We start from the raw sequence: 20,238 nt of genomic DNA, 5'->3' as shown, positions 1-20,238 counted from the left end.
TTGTTTGGTACAGAACGTCTTTAGCAAAGTTCTAGTAGACCAGTTGTTACAAACATCGTTATTTATATTATATCGTGTGGCAGCTGATCTCCAGTGTATTGCTCTACTCACCCCTTGCCCATCCAGCACGGCAAATCAATGGTCTTCGTGTCAGTTCTGTGTACAGTTCATCGTCGTGAGTCAGTAAGTCTTTTTGTTTTATGTGTCATTCTCTTCTGTAGCAAGCGCCTTCGCTTGAATGGTAAATTGTTCGGCCATTGTACACCGTTATTCTTTTATTTGTTTATTGCACTCTTGTGCTCAAAGTTGTCGTGTCCTTAAACGCCACTAGTGATTGGGTCCTGACCATCACTAAATATCTTCATTGCCGTAATCGCTTTTCCGCCGTCTATTCTCATCTGCCATTACGTGCCTGGATCTTCACTCTGACTCGTCATACTCAGATGTTCGACACCAATGCCACAAGATCTCATACAGTCCACTCATCACTACCAACAACTTCATTTGAGTTTTATATTATTTTTTAACGTTATTTATTGTTTGTTTTAATGGAGTTTCACTATTTTGTTTATGCCGCTTTTCGCCGGCCATTAGTATTTAAGGGCCCCCGTTAACTCTTAAATTTAAGATGCTCTCTGAAGAATTTCTAATATATGTGGTTATTTGTTGTTTAATTATTGTCTATTCTCGTTACTTATTGGATGTACCGTTAGCCGTCATCCCCTAGGTGACCCATTCCCGCTTCAATAATTAGCTATTTAAACAGGCTTAAGGTAAAACGGCATTCTAGTGCGGTGTACAACTAGCCGTCCTACGGACTAGCTGCCTCGTACAAAACAATAATAATAAATAAATTGTTCTTTACGAACATCGTTTTTTAAAAATTCTATGTTTGACCATTTCTTAATTTAAAAGTTTCTTCAAATCATAAAGATACTGAATCAAGTTTCCATGGATTATTTGATATTACACTAATGTTTATTTTCAAATACATATTAGTTTGTTGTTGAATTTTGGTTGGGAAGAGCTAGTTTTTTGTGCCTATATAATATTACTGACATTTTTTGCAAACAATCAAATTATAATGACGGTAAAAATATTCTTTCGTCGGTTGGCAAGGGCCTTTACGTGTTGTTTCTCCACAAAGGAGCGTAATATAAATGGTATAGTATCTTAGCTTAGTCTAGCCCAGGTATTTTTTTAATGAAATTTAGCTTAACACGATAGACAAAAAACTTCTCTCGATATCTAGTGTTTTCACACGTACGTAGAATTAATACACCTATTTATTTGAAAATGTAAATGTAGCGTAGATTTATATATTCGGTATTAAAAAATTCATTAATGATTTTTTTTTTAATTCACTATAATTAGACTAATTATTGTTCAGTGGATAAATATTTTTGCAATTTCATGTATTATCAATTAGAAAGCACGGACTGTTACTTAAGTCCAGTTAGTAGACATGATATTCAGGATTTAGGAACTCAAACAACGACTACGTTAGAAAATGTGTCTGATGAAAGGGTAAATATTGTTGACAATAACCTTAACAAGACTCCTGAGGGATGTGAAAAGTTTGAAAAAGAGGTTCACGAAGTTGGTATGGAAGAACCTGAAATAACAGATATTGAAGGAGCAGCCATTGTGGAAAAGAGTAAGCAAAAAGAGGGTACCATAAGTTTTTTAAAAATTGTTTGAATTTAAAATTGAAATACATTTAATACTTAAATTTGTATACATTTTTATAAAAGCTTAAAAATGTTGNTTTAAAATTGTAATACATTGAATACTGAATTTTGTATACATTTTTATAAAAGCTTAAACATTTTAAGATAAATATTTTTGCAATTTAATGTGTTATTAATTAGAAGACATGGAGTGTTACTTACGTCCAGTTAAAACACGTAGATTTAAAAAAGGTACTATATGCTTCTTCGGAAAAAAGAATAATTCTGGCACGATAACTACAGATAATGGGCAATGTTATAAGTTCTATAGAGTAAGCATATTATTTTATCGTCTTCACTATAATATGACAAAACTGGGTAATCAACATTTTGACATTTTATTTTGGTTTTATATATATATTTATAATATTTTATTTATTCTAATAAAATTATTTTAACATTGAAATATTTAAGGTTTTTATTATTAATAAATCTTGAATATTTTTCGGGGAATATTAAATAATAAAAAAAATTCTATATAAAATAGTGTATTTTTGTTTTCCTCAGAATAATTAAAAATATCGAGATACACATGTAGGTACATAAGCGAACACTATCGATGAAATACATCCCAACGTTTAATATTATTTTTTTTTCAGGAAGATTTAAATTTATGTTTTGATCGACGACTTAAATATCCACAAAAAGTGAAATTTGTTGTTGATGATTCAGAGCCCAAATGGGCCTATGATGTAGAAATAATTGGAGACCCTTATGTCCAAAAGTAATATAAGATGGTTTAATACAAAAATAATCAAATTAATAGTGTTTTTTTATCTACAGGTGCTATTATTGTTTAAAAGATGATCATCTTGGTTTAGAAGACTGTATACAGTTACAGATAGATTCTTATAATTTTTACTATCCTTATATATGAAATAACAGTACAATATAAGCAGTTTGTATTATTTCTTCAGTTAATGTTTCATTTTAATTTATTATTACTTTATATTATTATTAATTATTTTCATTAATAAAAATTATGTGTTATAAAGTTAAAACTTAAGAAATAATGTATTTTAATAATATTCTATATTATTTCTAATTCGTGATCAATATATTGTCACTAATTAAAGATTCTTTTGAATAACATATTTTATATAATAAATATCAATAGATGTATGGTAAAAAAAAAATAAAAGATATCTAACAGTGATTAAAATTACTATCATAAAAAACGCTTCGATGCAAATCTATCGATATTGATAAATTTTTTAAAATTAAACGAATTATTCAAAAAGCAAAATGAACTCTTATTTCTTTATTTATATCCTGATTATTAGTTCTTAGATTAAAAAGTATAATTTATGAATTTATTATAACAATTAAATAAAGTATGAAATTGATATTTAATAATTTAGTATTGTAATTTTTATAGAGAAATTATAAAAAATTATAAATTAGATATTACTTCTATGGCAAACATTAGCATAAAAGTTAAAGTGCTTTATGCAATACTTAAAAAAAAAAAGTCGTTTGTTTCTTATAAATACATTTATTGGTCTATAAGGAATTTTCATCAAATACTAAAATATACTTTTTTAAAGCTATTTTTGAGTCTATTTCAAATAGACAATTAAAATTTCGCAAAATGACTAAATAATAACAAAATCCTTATATAACAAATATTTACGTTTGATTATTATGTTACGTACGAATAATCAATAAATATATTATAATTAAAAAAATAAGTAACATGCAGAATGTATTATGTGCAGTATATTAATATGAATAATTTTTCAAACACCAAGAAATCAAAGTGTAGAGTGGTCATCTTTTTGGACTAAATTTAATTTTTCCTTACCATATCATTTTTTTATAATAATTACCCTTCATTTGGGAACGGGTCAATATTAAGAATAATTTTGTTTGCTATTTCCTGTAGTATCATAACAAATGCCGTTTATCTCATTCAAATATAAACAACATTGATAAGACAACATTGATATGACATTATCTATACGTCATAGTGTAATTAAAGTGCAGAAATGAAATTTGTTAATGAACTTTAACTTAAGACATTATGTCATTATATGAAAAACTAGTATCTATTAATAATATTCAATACGTTGGATATTTTGCAAGCTATCTAACAATAGGTTATAACCATATAAAAAACGTCGCTTAGATCGTATGAACACATACTACAAATCAAAAGTTGTTTTTATGATGTTTAAAATTAATGTGTTGATTTATCTTTTCTATCAACAACTAGTATTTGCATTAAAGTTTTTTGTAGTAATAAATCAATCAGTAATTCAGTATACTTTTTAAATTGAGAGTTTCAAGAAAGGATTAAACAATGTATAGATTAAAGCTTGTTGACAAATTTTATAGTGCTTTAATTACTTTTAAAATACATGTACATAAAAATCAAAGTCGATTAAAACTATTAACTGAATGCATTTCATTATGTGTTGTTACTGGGAGTTTTGGGTGGTTTATTTATGAAATTCAACAGACTTATAATGTGATTAAAAATATTGTCCAGAAAGATCCTCTTTTGCTGAATAATAATAGAAGACCTCAATATATTTTTTTAAATAAAGCGACATTTACTGGTAAGTATATAATTGTTCATTTTTTGTATGTATAATTTAAGTCATTTAATTTTTAGAGTTTGATGAATACCAGATTATTGATAGTAATAGTATATTAAAACCAACAAATCCATTAGTGTATATTCTCCAGTTATGGAATGATATAAAGTACAAAAAAGCAGTTAAACTTCTGGAGTTATCCAATAATAGTACTAATAAAAAAATTTCTATTGTAGCAAATCATCATTTAGCTACAATGGCTCATCTTAAAAGTAATATTACTATATAATTACAGTGTAATCATATTATTATATTTAATATCCATTCAAAATATAGGATCTGATTGTTATCAAATAGCTCAAATGAGTAATGCTCATACGATGGTTGGATTTGCTAGAACATCCAATGTGAATCCTAATTTTTTCTTACCTCCAAAAAAATCTAAATGGTCTAGAGATGTAATAAAAACTATATTTCTAATAATATTATAAAATATGAATATATTTAAATAATTTTTCTAATTTTAATTCAGGAAACATTAAATGAAATTCGAAATTTATTGATTAAATTAAACGGATTAAGTGAGCACAAATGTTTATCTTATTTTGTTGCTTTTGCATTTAAGGTAAATTAAATTAAAATTTCAGAATTTCTTTTGTAGTTATAAATCATAATTCTATTGATTTACTATTTTTCTTTTTTGTAGGATCATACACATGAATATTTTCATCCAGAAGATGTAACTCCTGATTTTAGAAGTATGCATGTTAACAAAGATAATATATTTCAATTAAGTGTTAGTGCTCTTCGTCATCATTGTAGTAACGAAACAAATATAAATGGTGAGCACTTTTTTATATAAATATTTCTTCATTCAGCAGCTTAACTAAAAATCTCTAAGTATTAATACATTTTTTTACTATTTTAATCTTTTTTTACAAAAATTATAACAATTTAAACAAAAATAATATTACTATGTAATATTACTGAAATTTTTTACTTGGCTTAAATTTCTACTTAAGGTAGAAAACTTAAAATGAGTTAGTCTTAGAATTATTTTGAATAGAAAATTTTACAATTCTATAAGGTATTTGTAAACATTTTGATATATTATTAGTGGAACATAATATGTCAACAATTTTCACGTATTGTCTTCATAAATGAGTCATAAAATTTGTGTAGATATGATAAAACAAGGAGGTCTACATATTCTAATGGCAGTATATCAGGAATTCAAAAATGATCAAAAAATAGCTGAACAAATCAGTCAATTACTGTCAACAGTATCATTATATCAAAGTCATCTTCAAGATATTTTTTTGACTGGTAAGTTTCTATAATATGTTTAAACATTTTAGTATTTACATATAAATAGTGAGTTTTTCAAATGGTTTTTGAATCATTGATTGAACAATAATAATTGTTATAAGGTTTTTTTCTTTCAATTATAAAAATATTTATCAGTATTATGTTTAAAACTAGAAAACTCGAGTAACATAATCTAACTGAATCTAATTAACAATAATTTATTAATGTCTCAAAATTATATAATCTAACAATATTAGACTTGAATAATTTATTTATATTTAATTTTAAATAACATTAGCCATAAGTACTTAATTATTATTTTATAAATAACTTATTAAAAAGAAAAAAAAATTATTTTTTTTTTGTGGTCAAAAGGTGTTTTAAAAATTGTTATACACATATAACTAAACTATCAACTTAACTTTTGAAAATATTCCGGAAATACTATGACCCTTAAACATATATTCTTCTTCTTTTTCCTCGCCTTAATCTCAACTACTTGGGGTTAGCCACCCTTAAATATATATTAAATCTAATTTTATGTTGTGTACTATAAGTTAAAAAAAATTGTCCTGACACCTTATGTTCCATATTATTTGTTACTGTTGTTAAAAAACATGCTTGTGTTGAAATTTTTTATTTTATATTTTATTTTTCTAATAAATAGTCATAATTTTGTTAAAAATATATGGATCAATACATTTTTTTTTTGTAAGTACTTAATATATATCCCTTTAAAATCAAAATGCTAGCACACACATAATAGGGTAGTGAGTCTGAATCTCTTATAAAAATACATAAAGAAATTATACAATCAAAGCTACAATATGGGTCTATAGTTTTTAGAACAGCCTCTATTTCACTTTGTATCTCATACACAGCATAAACAACTCGGGAATGAGAATAGTAGTCGATGCATTCAAAAGTAGTTTCTACAACATTTCAGGTGACCTGCGCCTAATATAAAATAAATCAAAATAGCTATATTATATGCACGCGAATCCATAAAGTTCCTGACAAATATATATCAAAACAGATCCTGTTACTCAATAAACTTGCAAATTAAAACGGTATTCAGCGAAAAAGCTCCTCGGAAAAACAACATTTCAATAAACATTCTATTGCATTCTATAATTAAACAGCACACACAACCAGAAATATAGAGAAATAATTTCAATAATATGAAGGATAAATATAAAAACTACCAAAAAATAATATACACAGACGCTTCGTAAAAGGAGTAGGATTTGCTATAGTAAAAAACGAATTAAAATACATGTATAAATTACTAAAAAAATGTTCAATATATTGAAGCTATAGCTATTTCAACGGCAATTGACATTATTAATAGCACAGAAAATAACAAGTCTATCATACTAAATACTAATAAATTTACAAAACATTTTTAACTCAGACGACATTAAGAAAAAAATAATCAAGCAAATAGAAAAAGCTAAAAAAAAAAAAAGAAAACAATATAACAATAGTTTGGGTACCCGGTCATGTCGGGATAAAAGGTAACAAAATAGCTTATGAATTTGTAAAAAACGCTATAGAAACACACAAGAGCAAACAATATAGAGGCCATGACGTACTAGATATAAAAAAATTGATAAAATACAACACCATACAAAATTGACAAAACAATTTGAGAAAATTCAAATAATCTCAATGAAATAGAGAGTATTACAATTAAATGGTCCAGAAACTCTTCCACTAGTATTCATAATTAAAATAAAATTAATAGAATCCTTATAGGACATATACGACTATCTCATAGTTTTTTAATGTAGAGAGGGGAAGCTTCAATTTGTTGTACACCTTTATCGATCAAACTATCTCGATTTTTAAAGATTGCAGAAAATACGAAGAGACCGGAAAACTGTTCAAAATAAATCATCATCTAGCTGAAAGCTTCGGACCACACACAGAAAATAAAATTAAACTTATTAAATTTTTAAAATATATAGATTTTTTAAAACAATTATTAATATAGTTTTAATTTTTCAATAATAAATTATTAATTTTTATATAGATCTATTTACTTATGTAAAAATTTATTCGCTAATGGCCATTGTTTTCAAAGCATGTAATAAAAAAAAAATAATATGATAAACATAATAATAAAAATGATATTTTGAATCCAAATTTTAAAAACTAAAATCAATTTTTATATGCAAATAGTCGTTTTTACTAATTAATAATAATCTAAAAAATTGGTCAATATCCTTTTTTAATACACTAATGCTTTAAAAATACTTTTAAATAAGTTTTGGTAGACACGATTTATGAACATTTCTGAATTTTGCAATTAACACATAAAAATCATACTTTTTTCTACAATTTTAGTATTTTAGACAAGATTTTCAGAACATTTTCAATAGTTTAGCTGAAAAAGTTCTAATTTATATATGCGTGTTTTAAATTTTGAACGCCTCCTGTATTAGGGGAAGGTTTCAGATTATCGAAAGAAGAATGTTGGATGCAAGGGATTTGTAAAGTTTTTATAAAAAATAAAATTTAATTGATCTAAATATTTTTCAAAAAGTTATAGCAATATAAAGTTAAAAATATAAAATTGAAAATTTTAACACAAAAATAGTATGTTTTTAAATATAGTTTTTTTTTAATAAAGTATATTATATAAGCTTTAATTTAATATAAATATATGTGTATATAAGGGTGTTAGGATTTCCGCGATATTATCAAAAGTTAAGTTGAAAAAGTTAATTCTTCATGTAAAAGTTGATATTTGGAATCACTTCCTGTGTCAGTTAAAAAGTCCAATTTCTAAGAAGAATATTATTAAATAAAAAGGAAATACTTAAGTTATGTACTAAGCAATTTTTTTCTTGTTTCGTTCATTTTTTTTAAATTTATGTTAGTTTTAAGTAAAAAAGTCAAAAAAATATCAAAATTTACCGATTTTCAAAATCGTAATTTTCTTGGGAATTTACCCCATTTACCGGGAACGAGGGATTTTTTTCAATTTTTGAGTATAATGTCTTCAACTAGATATAATTTGTGATCTTTTGACCTATCGTTGAAAAGAATTGGTTCAATGGAAAACGAAATAATTTCAATTTTTTTTTAGTTATTTATGTTTACTTTTTAGGACAAATGGTACAGTTATACAATTCGGTAGGATGGAGTACTCTATATAACATATAATAAATACTTTAGTTTCATATACTTCTTAATTTATAAATTATAATATTTCTTTAAATTTATCCTTTATAAATAATAAGTTGTGAACTTAATTTTTTTATATGGCAATATACTTATTTATCTAGCTTATAAAATAAGAATTATCTAGTTAAGAAAATTACTGGTTGATAACAGCTTTTGAAATAGTACTTTAGAATAATAAAAATAAAATAACACACTTGGTCTCTACTCTATATTTTAAAAATTTATATTTTTTAAAGTAATGAGTCAAAAGCTGTTATCAATCTGTCATTTTCTTAATTAGATTATTTTTTATTTTAGAACCTATTTAAACATTTATGTTTAAAAAATGAATTTGACGCCCTTACAATGCATAAAAGATGAATTTCAAATAAACTTAATAATCGAGAAATATATAAAATAAAAAATACTATAAATAATTTTCGTAATATTATTGTTTTAAGAAAAATTGAGTGTATAATGTTAAAAGAATCATTCTGTATTCAACAACTAAATAACTTTTTATAATTTCTCCGTAAAAATTGTAATGTGAAATGATTAAATATCAATTTAATACTAAATTTACTACTTCTAAATCATAAAACTTGTAATCAGAATATAAATAAGGAAATACTAGTTGATGTTGCTTTTGGAATAATTCAATAGTTCCTTCTAAAAAGTAAACACTATCTACAGATTTGCATCATATCGTTTTTTATGATAGTGATTTTAATCAATATCAAATAACTTCTATACTAGATCCAATTATACTACGTCCCCTCTGTGCTGAGATTTTTTTTTAATGAATTTTCTCACAGGAAAATATTATAAACATTTTCACCATTGCTAATAACTTTTCAAGAATCATATAGTACTTAAATTAATTTAAATTGTAACATTCTTATAAATTTTTCAAAAATATATTTTTATTTATATATTAAGATGATTATGTAATAATGCTTTGCATAGTTGCATGTTTTTACTATTTTATATGTATAAAAGTTATTTGTATATCTTTTACAGGATGGATCAGTGTGCTTTACGAATGGAAAAATCATAGTAATTTTAGAATTCAATCATGGGCTAATAGAACATTATTAAATTTAGATAAGAGAGATTATGTAAATGGAAATAATGTTTATGGTAAACAAACAGTGTTGTTACATCCTAAAAATCGCTGTCAGCAAGATGCAAAAATAGATGTAATTCTTGTACATGGTCTTCTGGGTGGTGTTAGTTTCTCATGGCGTGCAAGAGATATAAACATTAATCAACCAATTGGTATTTTTGGTGTGTAAATAAAAACTTATTTAATTTTTACCTAGTAGTGTACTGTTTGAAAATATTTTAATAGATTTTGTATAGGTTCAAATATAAATTAATTAAAATTTATTTTTAATCAGATATTAATAAAACTTCAAATGATCTCTCTTTTTTTAAAAAACCTGTTGGAGAGGCAATGCAAGATTACTTAGAAAACTATTCTGAAGTCAAAGATCAAGAATGGGATGAAATTGGTAACAATTTTGAATTTATATTAAAAGATTTGCCAATTTCTGATAATATAAAAGGAAATGAGCTCTATACTTTAGATGGGTGGGTATATTATTATTTTTTAAATTAACTGTTTTACTCTTTTAAGTGAATGAATATTTTACTTAGGCAAATTACTAGTGTTAGAAAAAATGCATTGAATGATAATTTAAGCCAATGTTGGCCATCTGATTGGCTACCTACTGATGTTGATGGACTACGCGTAATTGGTGTTGATTATAGTTCAACTTTATCTGAATGGCTACCTTCATGTCCTTTAAAATCTAAAAAGTAATATGTTCCTTCTAAATTTGTGTCATTTATTTATTGATAAATGTAAAATATAATATATTTTACATCTAATACAATACATTAAATTGTATTTGAATATATTTTAACTAATAGTCAACGAACACTTGAGGGGCGAACAGAAAAGTTAATGGAACAACTTTTGGCTATTGGTGTTGGAGATAGGCCTGTTATTTTTCTAGCACATTCAATGGGGGGACTTTTAGTGAAAAAAATGTTGGTTACAGGTAATTTTAATTTTTAAATAAATGTTAGAGTAATAATTATTAATTTACATGTTATTCGTAATAATAGAAAATTAAATATTTCTACTTGTGCTGTTATTAAAACAATTTTTTAGCAAGGAATAGCACAAATCCTGATGTAAGGAAAATTTTTGAAAAAACACGTTCAGTATTTTTTTTTAGCACACCACATCATGGTTCACCTTTAGCAACTCTTAATAGTGCCTATAGGTTCTTTTTGTGGCCATCAGTTGAAGTTGATGAATTAAGAACAGGTTTGAATAATTTTTTTTTATTTTAATTAATTTTTATAATAAATTTTAAATAAGATTTTTAAATTTTAGATTCTCCAAAGCTACTCTCGCTTCATAATGAGTTCCTTGATTGCTTACGAGAAAATCCAATGAAAATTGTAACTTTTGCTGAAAGCCTTCCAACTGAGTTTACTGCTTTAAAAGTACCTATATTGTGTGTTCCTATAAAAGCAGCTGGTAAGTATTAGATACTTTTAATCTCATAATTAAATAATTATAGTATTAAATTATTGAATATTTTATGTTCAATGATGGTGCATTTTATTTTTAATTATAATTGACAGAAATTAACTCATATTTTTTGTTAGGCAAAAATAATATACATTGTATTACTGAATGTATATAGTTTTATGTTATGTATAGCTTTAAATATTAAATATAAATTGTGAATGTCATTACAAATCACTTTACTAACAACTTTTCACTTTAATACTTTTTCTGTCTTAAAAACTGGATCAATTTTATTTGTATATTAATAAGTAAACCCAATTAGTGTAGACAAAGACAATTTTTCAAATATTAGTCAGTTTTTTCTAATAAATGTGAATATAACAACCTAAACATAAAGCTGAATAATTTTAAATTACATTTTTTGTATTTATATAACATAATTTCATATAATACTACCAAAAAATATTTAATTTTGAGAATATTTTAGAATTGCATTTTTTCAATTTACATGAAAAAAAGTTATGTTTTTGTAGTACCTGTAGTAAATAGCTGAGGAAGTATTGAGAATTACGTCGATTTTTGTATAATATAAGCTTTACAATAGTAGTAAGCAATTTTTGAACTCTTAAGCAATGTAATTATTCCATATAAAAGGGAAATGCAGGGTAAGCAAATTAATAATGGTGGATAAAAGAATATAAAAGGAAAACATGAAAAGTATAGGGGAGCTGGACGAGACTGGACGTTTTGTCGAAGAAACATTGAGTTATGTATCAGGAAGTTGGACGCGAGTGTCTTTGTACGATTTAATTTTGTTTTGTGTTATATTTTGATATTACCTTTTTGACTTTGTGATTATTACGTTTCTTAAATAAAATAGCTATTTAAAAATCTGGACTTAGCGCAAATATTTTATATTCACCGTGTCCTTAGAATTGTGTTTTAAATTGTGTTTACAATTAAATTTTGAATAATTCAACAATTTATTACTATTAATTTTATACTAAATTAAAATTAGACATATATAGCAGGATTAATATTCTTATAATTTTTTGTTTATTAAATAATTTTTAGATCCATCAGTTGGTGAGCTTTATGAATTGCCATTAAACCATATGTCTATTTGCAAAGCCGAATCTAAGTAAGTATACAATTATTATGAAAAATAAAAATTGAGATTAATAATGTTAATTAAAAATATTAATTTCTAATTTTTTTCATAAATTCTGCACCCAATAAAAAAATATATTCATGTAATGATTACTTGTGTAATGTGATGTGGGAATAACCAAAATGAAACATAAAACACTTGTTATGGAAAAAATACAAAAACAATTTATTTATTTATTGTTTTGGACATGAAAATATTTGCCAAATTTATGATTTTAGGGCTTTGTTATTACTGAACTCAAAAAGAAAAAAAAATTATTATGATACTATCTCCAATATGCTTACTTCATTGAATCAATGGTGAACATTAACTAGTTAATAAGTTAAAGTTAAGTTAAAAAGTTAATTTTTCTAATAAACTTTTTAACTTAACTAATTTAATTTTTTGTTGAAATAATTTAGCTTTTTTCAGTTAATTAGTTAAAATATGTATGTAAAAAGTATGATGAATTTTATGACAGGCTAGGAACAAGTGAAGGCAGAAAAGAAATCTATAGACTTGCAAAAGTAAGAGAGAAAAGGTCTAAAGATTATCACTTTAAAAGGTGTATAAAAAGTGTTGATAATAGGGTGCTATCGTGTAATGATATGAAAAAGGTGGAAATAGTATTTTGAAAAATTACTGAATGATGAGTACCCAAAAGAGACATTAGAGGATTTCTCGTGGAATGAAGGACTGGTAGATTTAATTAGTGAGAAAGAGGTATAGGAGATTGTGGCATCAATGAAAAAGAATAAAGCAGTAGGACCAGATGAAGTGCCAGTAGAAGTATGGAAAATATTAGGTGATGTTGGCATAAGGTGGTTGAAGAAGGAACTTTTAAATAAAATCTTATTAGAAGGGAAAATTCCAAATGAATGGAGGGATAGTATTGTGGTGCCGATATTTAAAGGTAAAGATGACACACAAGAGTGTAGAAATTATAGAGGCATAAAGCTTATGAGCCATAGTATGAAAATTCGGGAAAAGATAATAGATAAGAGAATAAGAAATGAGACATCGGTATCTAAAAACCAGTTTGGATCTATTCCTGGTAAGTGTACAATGGAGCCATTATTTTGTGCGATGCAGCTAATAGAAAAGTTTAGGGAAAAAAAGAAAAAGCTGTGTATAGTATTTATAGATTTGGAGAAAGCGTATGATAGAGTACCAAGAAGTTTTAAAGTGGGCATTAATGAAAAAACGAGTTCCGAAAAGGTACATTAATATAATAGAGAATATATATGGCACTTGTACTAGGGTAAAAAGTGTAGAAGGAGTAACAGAAGTTTTTAGGGTAAGAGTAAGAGTGCACCAACGTTCTGCTTTAAGCCCTTACTTATTTTCTATAGTGACGGATGAAATTACTAGAGAAATACAAGGAGAGGTGCCATGGTGCATGTTGTTTGCTGACGATATAGTGTTAATAGGAAAAAATAGAGAGGAAATTAATCAAAGTCTAGAAGTGTGGAAATCAACTCTTGAAGAAATACGGAGGTCAGTGACTATAGGCGAGGTGGAAAGTTTTAAGTATTTAGGATCAGTTGTACAAAAAAATGGTGATATTGACGAGGATGTCAGACACAGGATTAAGTGAGGGTGGTTGAAGTGGAGGGAAGCGTCTGGTGTGTTATGCGATATAAGAATTCTAATAAAGCTAAAAAGTAAGTTCTATAAGACTGTAGTGAGATGAGTAATGATGTATGGTTTATAGTGATGTTCGGTTAACAAGAAAGTAGAGCAGAGTATGAGTGTAGCAGAGATGAGAATGCTTAGATGGATGAGTGGAGTGACTAGAAAAGATAGGATAAGGAACAAACATATAAGAGGGAGTATAGGTGTAGCATCAATCATGGATGAGATGAGAGAAAATAGACTTAAATGGTTTAGTCATGTTATGAGGAGAGAGAAATTGGAAACTGTAAAAATAGTTATGGAAATAAATGTTTAGAGAAGTAGAGGTAGCGAAAAGGCAAAAAAGAGATGGAGGGATGCTATTGAATGCGATTTGAGGACAGCTGATATAAGCGTAAATGATGTGGGCGATTGATGTCAAGTGGAAGTTTAGGATAAGGGTGGCCGACCCCAAGTAGTTGGGATTTAGAGGAGGAAGAAAAAGAAGATTTATTTAATGTTTTATGCATTAAAAAAAATAAAATTTGACAGTAGCTGGTTCTTAAAAATTCAATTTTTTAAGTAAATTGTTGTTAATTAGAATTTAATTTTTAGCGACTGTTAACATACATTATTAGTTATTTTTTAATGAATTAATAATTCAGGAAGTTTATTTTTATAATTACTATAGACTTAATTATTTAAAAAAATAGAAAATTTTATTTTGGTTGACTATTTTCAAAGTAATGGGCTTAGTAACTTTAATTAAACAATGAATAAGACTTCTTAGAGTAATGATAAGATCATTCAATTCTATTTGAATTATTAAATCAGAATAATTATTATTAATAGAAGGTCATGGATAAATTTTACATCAAATTATTTTCGTCTATCAACTTGTTTTTGATGATTCAATGTTTCAAGCATTATTTTAATTTCGATATTAGAACTTAACTTGAGTTAATTATTTTCATTAACTTGCCCCACTTTGCATTGAAACATTATTATATAGAAAAATTAAATCTCTCATAAGTTACTTCTTATTGTAAATTGTGTGGAATTACTACTATATGATTAAATTATTTTATTAAAATTACATAGGATGTATTGTATGCCAATAAATGTTTTGAAAAAGTTGTTAGAGTATAATTTTTTTTCTATTATAATTCTTGTGTGTACGTAAACTAATAAATAATTTGCTCATGTAAAATTCATAGTTTTATTAAATTTGTTTAAAAGTTTTTCAGTTAATAATTTTTAATTATTTTCAGATTATCTTTTGTGTATCAAAAAACGCTATCTGTGATAAAAACAATTGCTACTTACAGTAGTGTAGAATAGATCTACTATTTTTGAATGTATGTAATGCAAAATGTAATATATTTTCAATATAGACATAAAAAACGACCAAATAATATTAATTTAATCTTAATTAAGTTAGTGATACTTTTTAAAATAGTTACTTTTATTTTAATAACAAACAGTATTGATGTATAATTGTATTATAGAGTTTATATTTTGTTAATATTTATTATTTTTCTTTACATAATACATTCTTATAATGATTACATTTTTCTCTTTATTATTTTTAATGTTTAAACAATTAATTAATAAAGAGCTGCAGAAAAAATTGTTATATCAAAATTATTGTTATTATTAGTAAGTCAACCCTTAACATAATTTCTGCAAAGAAATTATGTTATAGAACTGATTAATAAAGTGGAAATATCCCGTAAAATTACATGGATTATTGCTAAAAATTTTTGATATTAATTTATACTCTTATTTTAACACAATGGGTTTTGCATAATTTTTTATCGTATTTTTTAAATATACATCATTGACAGATATTAATGGGGTTATAAAAATTAGAGAAAATTCATAGGTCTACTAGAAAAATTATATATATAATTTACTTACAATTGAATACTTCAATTTTTCTATTACAACAATTGAACAAAATTTTTGATAATTATAAGTTTATTTTAATAATATATATATATTTTTATAAAGCTTAACAAATATTATCACACTCATTCATTATTTATTTTTTTACAGCATATAAAACTAAATTGAAATGCACATATAAATTTTTTTTAGTATATTGATACATTTACAGCCAACTAATATCATAATAAATTAAAATTTATAACTTGACTAATTATATTATATACATGTACACAAACATTATAATTAATTATTGTTTTGATGTAGCAATTATATACTGTTATTTCTATTATTTTAAATTAAACAAATATATACCATTTTTAGCTAAATTGATTGTTTACTAAATATTTTATTGTGTACTATGAAACATATATACACATATGGCACAATAGAAAATTATTACTTGAGTAATTATTATAAAATATTATTAACAATTAATATTATGATTTATAATGGCTAACAAATCAATTTTAATATAAACCTGTTTAATGAAATAAAATAAAATAATTATTGATAAAATTTCCTAAGATTTTTATATTTGACTGTTAAACATTTTAACCACAGAGAATAAATTACAACAAATATTGTTAAGTTGAATACAACGTAAATGATATATATATATAATTTTATATTTTTTATGTGCTTATAATAAAATAATAATAAGGGTAAGTACTCTAATTCCATGAAATCACTATTATTAATATAAAAAATTTTTGAGTAAAATTTAAAAACTTCTATACCAATTTTTAATAAGTATAGAATATAAATTAAAGCTTGATTGAATAAAAAAATTAAACATATCAAAAATAATTAAAATACTCTTTCAATATTCGAATTGTTTCAATATAATTGACATTTTTGCTAAATAAACTTGTATAAAATTAATTATTTTATATTTAACAGTTAAAAAACATTTATTTTCCCTTAATAATCATAGTGAATATTGATTTAAAAGGATCATTTATCATTGTATAGCAAAAAGTATTTAAATATAGTGATTCAGAGAATTATATAATATCTGAGAATTTTATTTAAAAAAATAACAAATCAAAAATTATATTCAGTCTTGTAAAAAATAGAAATATTGAAGAAATAATCAAACCTCAAAGATGTGTGCCAAACAAGTATAGAATATTGCTGAATAATTAATTTGATACATTATATTATATATAACTTTTTAATTAAAATTAAATAAGATAACCTTAACATAATGACTATTCAATAAAATCTTCTTTGTTTTGGTGGGAATAAAAATGTTGTACTCCTTACTGATTCAACATTGACTTAAGCTAGACTAGATTAAAGTGGATTATGCTGTATATAATAAGTACCTTTATTACTATTTACATTTATCTTAAAAAAACTATTAAAATTATTATTTCTACAACTTCAAAATTTAAAACAGAACTGAAAATATTTTCATACTTATTAAAGATATTTTAGAAGATATTGTTATCGTTATTATTTTTTAATTAAATTAAAATTAAAAAATCTTTAGTTTTATAATGCTTAAAATACCATATTTTTTTGCATGCATACTTTATTAAACCATTATTTTAATCAATTTTAGTGGCCAAGAATTATGATTTAATTTAAAAATTATATTACAGAAAACCATTGAGCCTGATCATAGCAACATAAATATTTACAAAAAATAAAATAAAGTATTACCAAAATTAACAAATTATATAATTAAAAATAATTTAATTAGTTCAGGAATTTTTAAAATCCTTAAGTATATAGGAACTTGGTCTTGTTTATTTGGTACATAAGACTGAGTTTTAAGTTTTACGATCTACAATACGTAAACATAATTCATGATCACGGATATCACCCCAACCACCATTTCCTTTACGCAACACCTTCTTTTTAACTGGAGCATATGCCACTTCTAACTTATCTGGATACAAATATTTAGTAACTGAATTGAGCAATTTTTGAACTTTTGCTATCAATGCCATATCAAAACAACTTTTTTTATGGTGCACACCACTAAAATAGAGTGAGTAAATTATGTGTTAATAATTCTAATTCAAATAGTTAAATAATTACCATTCACCAATATGAAATACTCGAGGAGCTTTAAGTACAAAAGTTGTAAACTCATGGCTGAGACAATTGTTAGACACACTTTGTAAACTCCAGTCCCAATTATAATCATCATATTTACAAAAAGTATCAGCACAATCAACAATTTTTTTCCAAATAGTACGGTTGTACGCCATTCCCATATTATGCTTACTACTAATCCATTGTGATATCTCTGCCTGTGTACAAGTAAAATGGAAATATAAGCTATGTAATTCGTAAATTTTATAGTATTAGAAAAAAATAATTAATTGAACGATAGCCGAGTAGAACTGTGTAATAACATTTAATACGAGCGAGTTATTTAGAAAACTACATACCATTTTTTCATAAAAATGTATATATTAAAATTTGATTTATTTTTGTAAACCATATTAAATATCAAGTTTATTGTAAAAAATAAAAATATGGTAGTTTTTAAGGGTAACTTTCAAAAATTAAATTATAATTATTTTTTTTTAAATTACATGGAAAAAAGTCTAAATAAAATTTGGCATGTCAATAACCAGTTTTGTAGTATTCATTTTTTTAATTTTTCGTTATGGGTGAACAAGTGAAAGAATTATTTTCTGTGTGTTATAGTAAAATTAGAATATCACTAACATTACCCCGCTCTAGTGGCATAACCAAGGAAGTGTCAATATGATGCCCCACTGACATATTCATCTTTAAAACGAATTAATGAGCAAAAAAAAACATGGTATAAAATATAATATTTTGTCGACTTTTTTAAATGGCCCCTCGTGAAATCCTGATTACGCCCTACTGCCTCGCTCATCATTTTTCTAAAATTTTAAATCTTAATATCTAAAAAAGTAATATTACAAAGTGGGTATTAACCAGTCAATATTTTATTTAGACCATTCTCCATTTAACAGTAAAAAAATAATAATAGTTTCTGATTTAACTATCGTAAGTTACTCCTATAATCTACTCTTAAAAATAATTTTTCCTTGCAATAAACTTTATATTTTTTCTATGGTTCATAAAAAATAGATAAACTTTAAATCTGTACATTTTTATGAAAAAAATATACTTAATAAATCACACAGTATAAAATTTTTATATAATAGCATTCCAAAAAATAAACTAAATTTGAAAAACTGTTACATAGCACTTTATTCTTACACATGCTTCTCAATTATTCATGAAATAATAATATTCAATTACTGATTATTATTCCATTAAAAAAACATTTACTAAGCCTAGTCAATAGCTGTCAATAGGGATTATTAAAAATAATAAAAATTTACATCGTACGAAATTTTGCACTATCTTACTTCAAATTAGATCATACAAACTATTAAATAGTATAATTAAAAATAATATAGTTTGGTTTACCAATTTATGATAGAATTTTTAATTTAAATTTAGATCAAGTACTATAACTTTTTGTGTAAAACTTTTAAGATATTTCAATTAGAATAAATAAATTTTAATTTTGTTGAATTTACTAAAAGCCGATAGTTCTTGAAATGTAAATATTTCGCGTTTCTACCGGCATAGGTTAAATAATTTAAAAACCTGAAGCTTAAATAAATAAATAAATTATAGCTTAAAAAAGGTAATTATTATATGTTTTATGTAGTTTTTAAATTTTTAACTTGAATAATACAAATATACTACTAAATTTCATTTCATAATTACTCATTATTCATAAGCCAAAATTTCTAAAATTCTCATCGTCTTTGTTGAAGTATTTTAAAGTAGTAATTTTTAGCTTCGATGCGAAGCTGAGAAGGTATTGGTTTTACTAAGATGTGTTTTTTTTTTTTTTTTTTTTTGTGTCTGTTACCACTTTTTCTCAGCTCTCGCCGAACCGATTTCTTTCAATGATACGTCAAAAGATCACAAATCGTATCTAGTCGAAGACATTACCCTTAAAAATTGAAAAAAATTCCCTCGTTCCCCGTAAAAGGGGGAAACCTCCAAAAAAATTACAAATTTAAAAATCGCTAATTTTCGAAATTTTCGAAATTTTTTTTACTAAAAACTGCCATAACATTTTCAAAAATAAACATATCAATATAATTCTTTTTTATATAGATGCATAATATCATTACCTTTCATTTGGTATATTTTTTTCATAAATTTAACCCTTAACCTGCCCACAAGGGGGGATTTAAAATGACAACTTTTTCA

The 20,238-nt window shown here is 24.7% G+C and overlaps 3 protein-coding genes across 4 annotated transcripts in view; 2 read left to right on the top strand and 1 right to left on the bottom strand.

Annotated features, from left to right (window-relative positions):
* The first annotated feature begins 1,413 nt into the window (after window positions 1-1,413).
* LOC126908228 (uncharacterized) lies at window positions 1,414-2,625 on the top strand. The gene is made up of 4 exons (XM_050690140.1): window positions 1,414-1,657; window positions 1,872-2,002; window positions 2,330-2,454; window positions 2,514-2,625. The coding sequence occupies exons 1-4, from the start codon at window positions 1,414-1,416 to the stop codon at window positions 2,605-2,607; spliced, it is 594 nt and encodes a 197-aa protein (XP_050546097.1). The 3' UTR covers window positions 2,608-2,625.
* A 1,064-nt stretch (window positions 2,626-3,689) lies between these two features.
* On the top strand, window positions 3,690-15,955 carry LOC126907621 (protein SERAC1). The gene is made up of 14 exons (XM_050689031.1): window positions 3,690-4,291; window positions 4,348-4,542; window positions 4,607-4,728; window positions 4,803-4,895; window positions 4,977-5,112; window positions 5,453-5,596; window positions 9,770-10,036; window positions 10,150-10,342; window positions 10,409-10,570; window positions 10,685-10,815; window positions 10,929-11,087; window positions 11,157-11,303; window positions 12,372-12,438; window positions 15,333-15,955. The coding sequence occupies exons 1-14, from the start codon at window positions 4,033-4,035 to the stop codon at window positions 15,400-15,402; spliced, it is 2,145 nt and encodes a 714-aa protein (XP_050544988.1). The 5' UTR covers window positions 3,690-4,032; the 3' UTR covers window positions 15,403-15,955.
* A 1,016-nt stretch (window positions 15,956-16,971) lies between these two features.
* Window positions 16,972-20,238, bottom strand: part of LOC126907626 (alpha-1,6-mannosyl-glycoprotein 2-beta-N-acetylglucosaminyltransferase) — a 26,031-nt gene continuing 22,764 nt past the window's right edge. The window contains exons 9-10 of one of the 2 annotated variants that reach the window (XM_050689039.1): window positions 18,061-18,275; window positions 16,972-18,000 (exon numbers count right to left, since the gene is read on the bottom strand). In XM_050689039.1, coding sequence (XP_050544996.1) covers window positions 17,790-18,000; window positions 18,061-18,275 — 426 coding nt within the window. In that variant the 3' untranslated portion in view covers window positions 16,972-17,789. The remainder of the gene's footprint in view (window positions 18,001-18,060; window positions 18,276-20,238) is intronic. The other variant, XM_050689040.1, reaches the window with a different exon arrangement.

Source organism: Daktulosphaira vitifoliae, unplaced genomic scaffold, assembly GCF_025091365.1.
Source record: "Daktulosphaira vitifoliae isolate Bord-2020 unplaced genomic scaffold, ASM2509136v1 Scaffold_5, whole genome shotgun sequence".
Classification (NCBI taxonomy): domain Eukaryota; kingdom Metazoa; phylum Arthropoda; class Insecta; order Hemiptera; family Phylloxeridae; genus Daktulosphaira; species Daktulosphaira vitifoliae.
The sequence above is the reverse complement of the archived record's forward strand: the minus strand, read 5'-3'. Positions and strand labels throughout refer to the sequence as shown.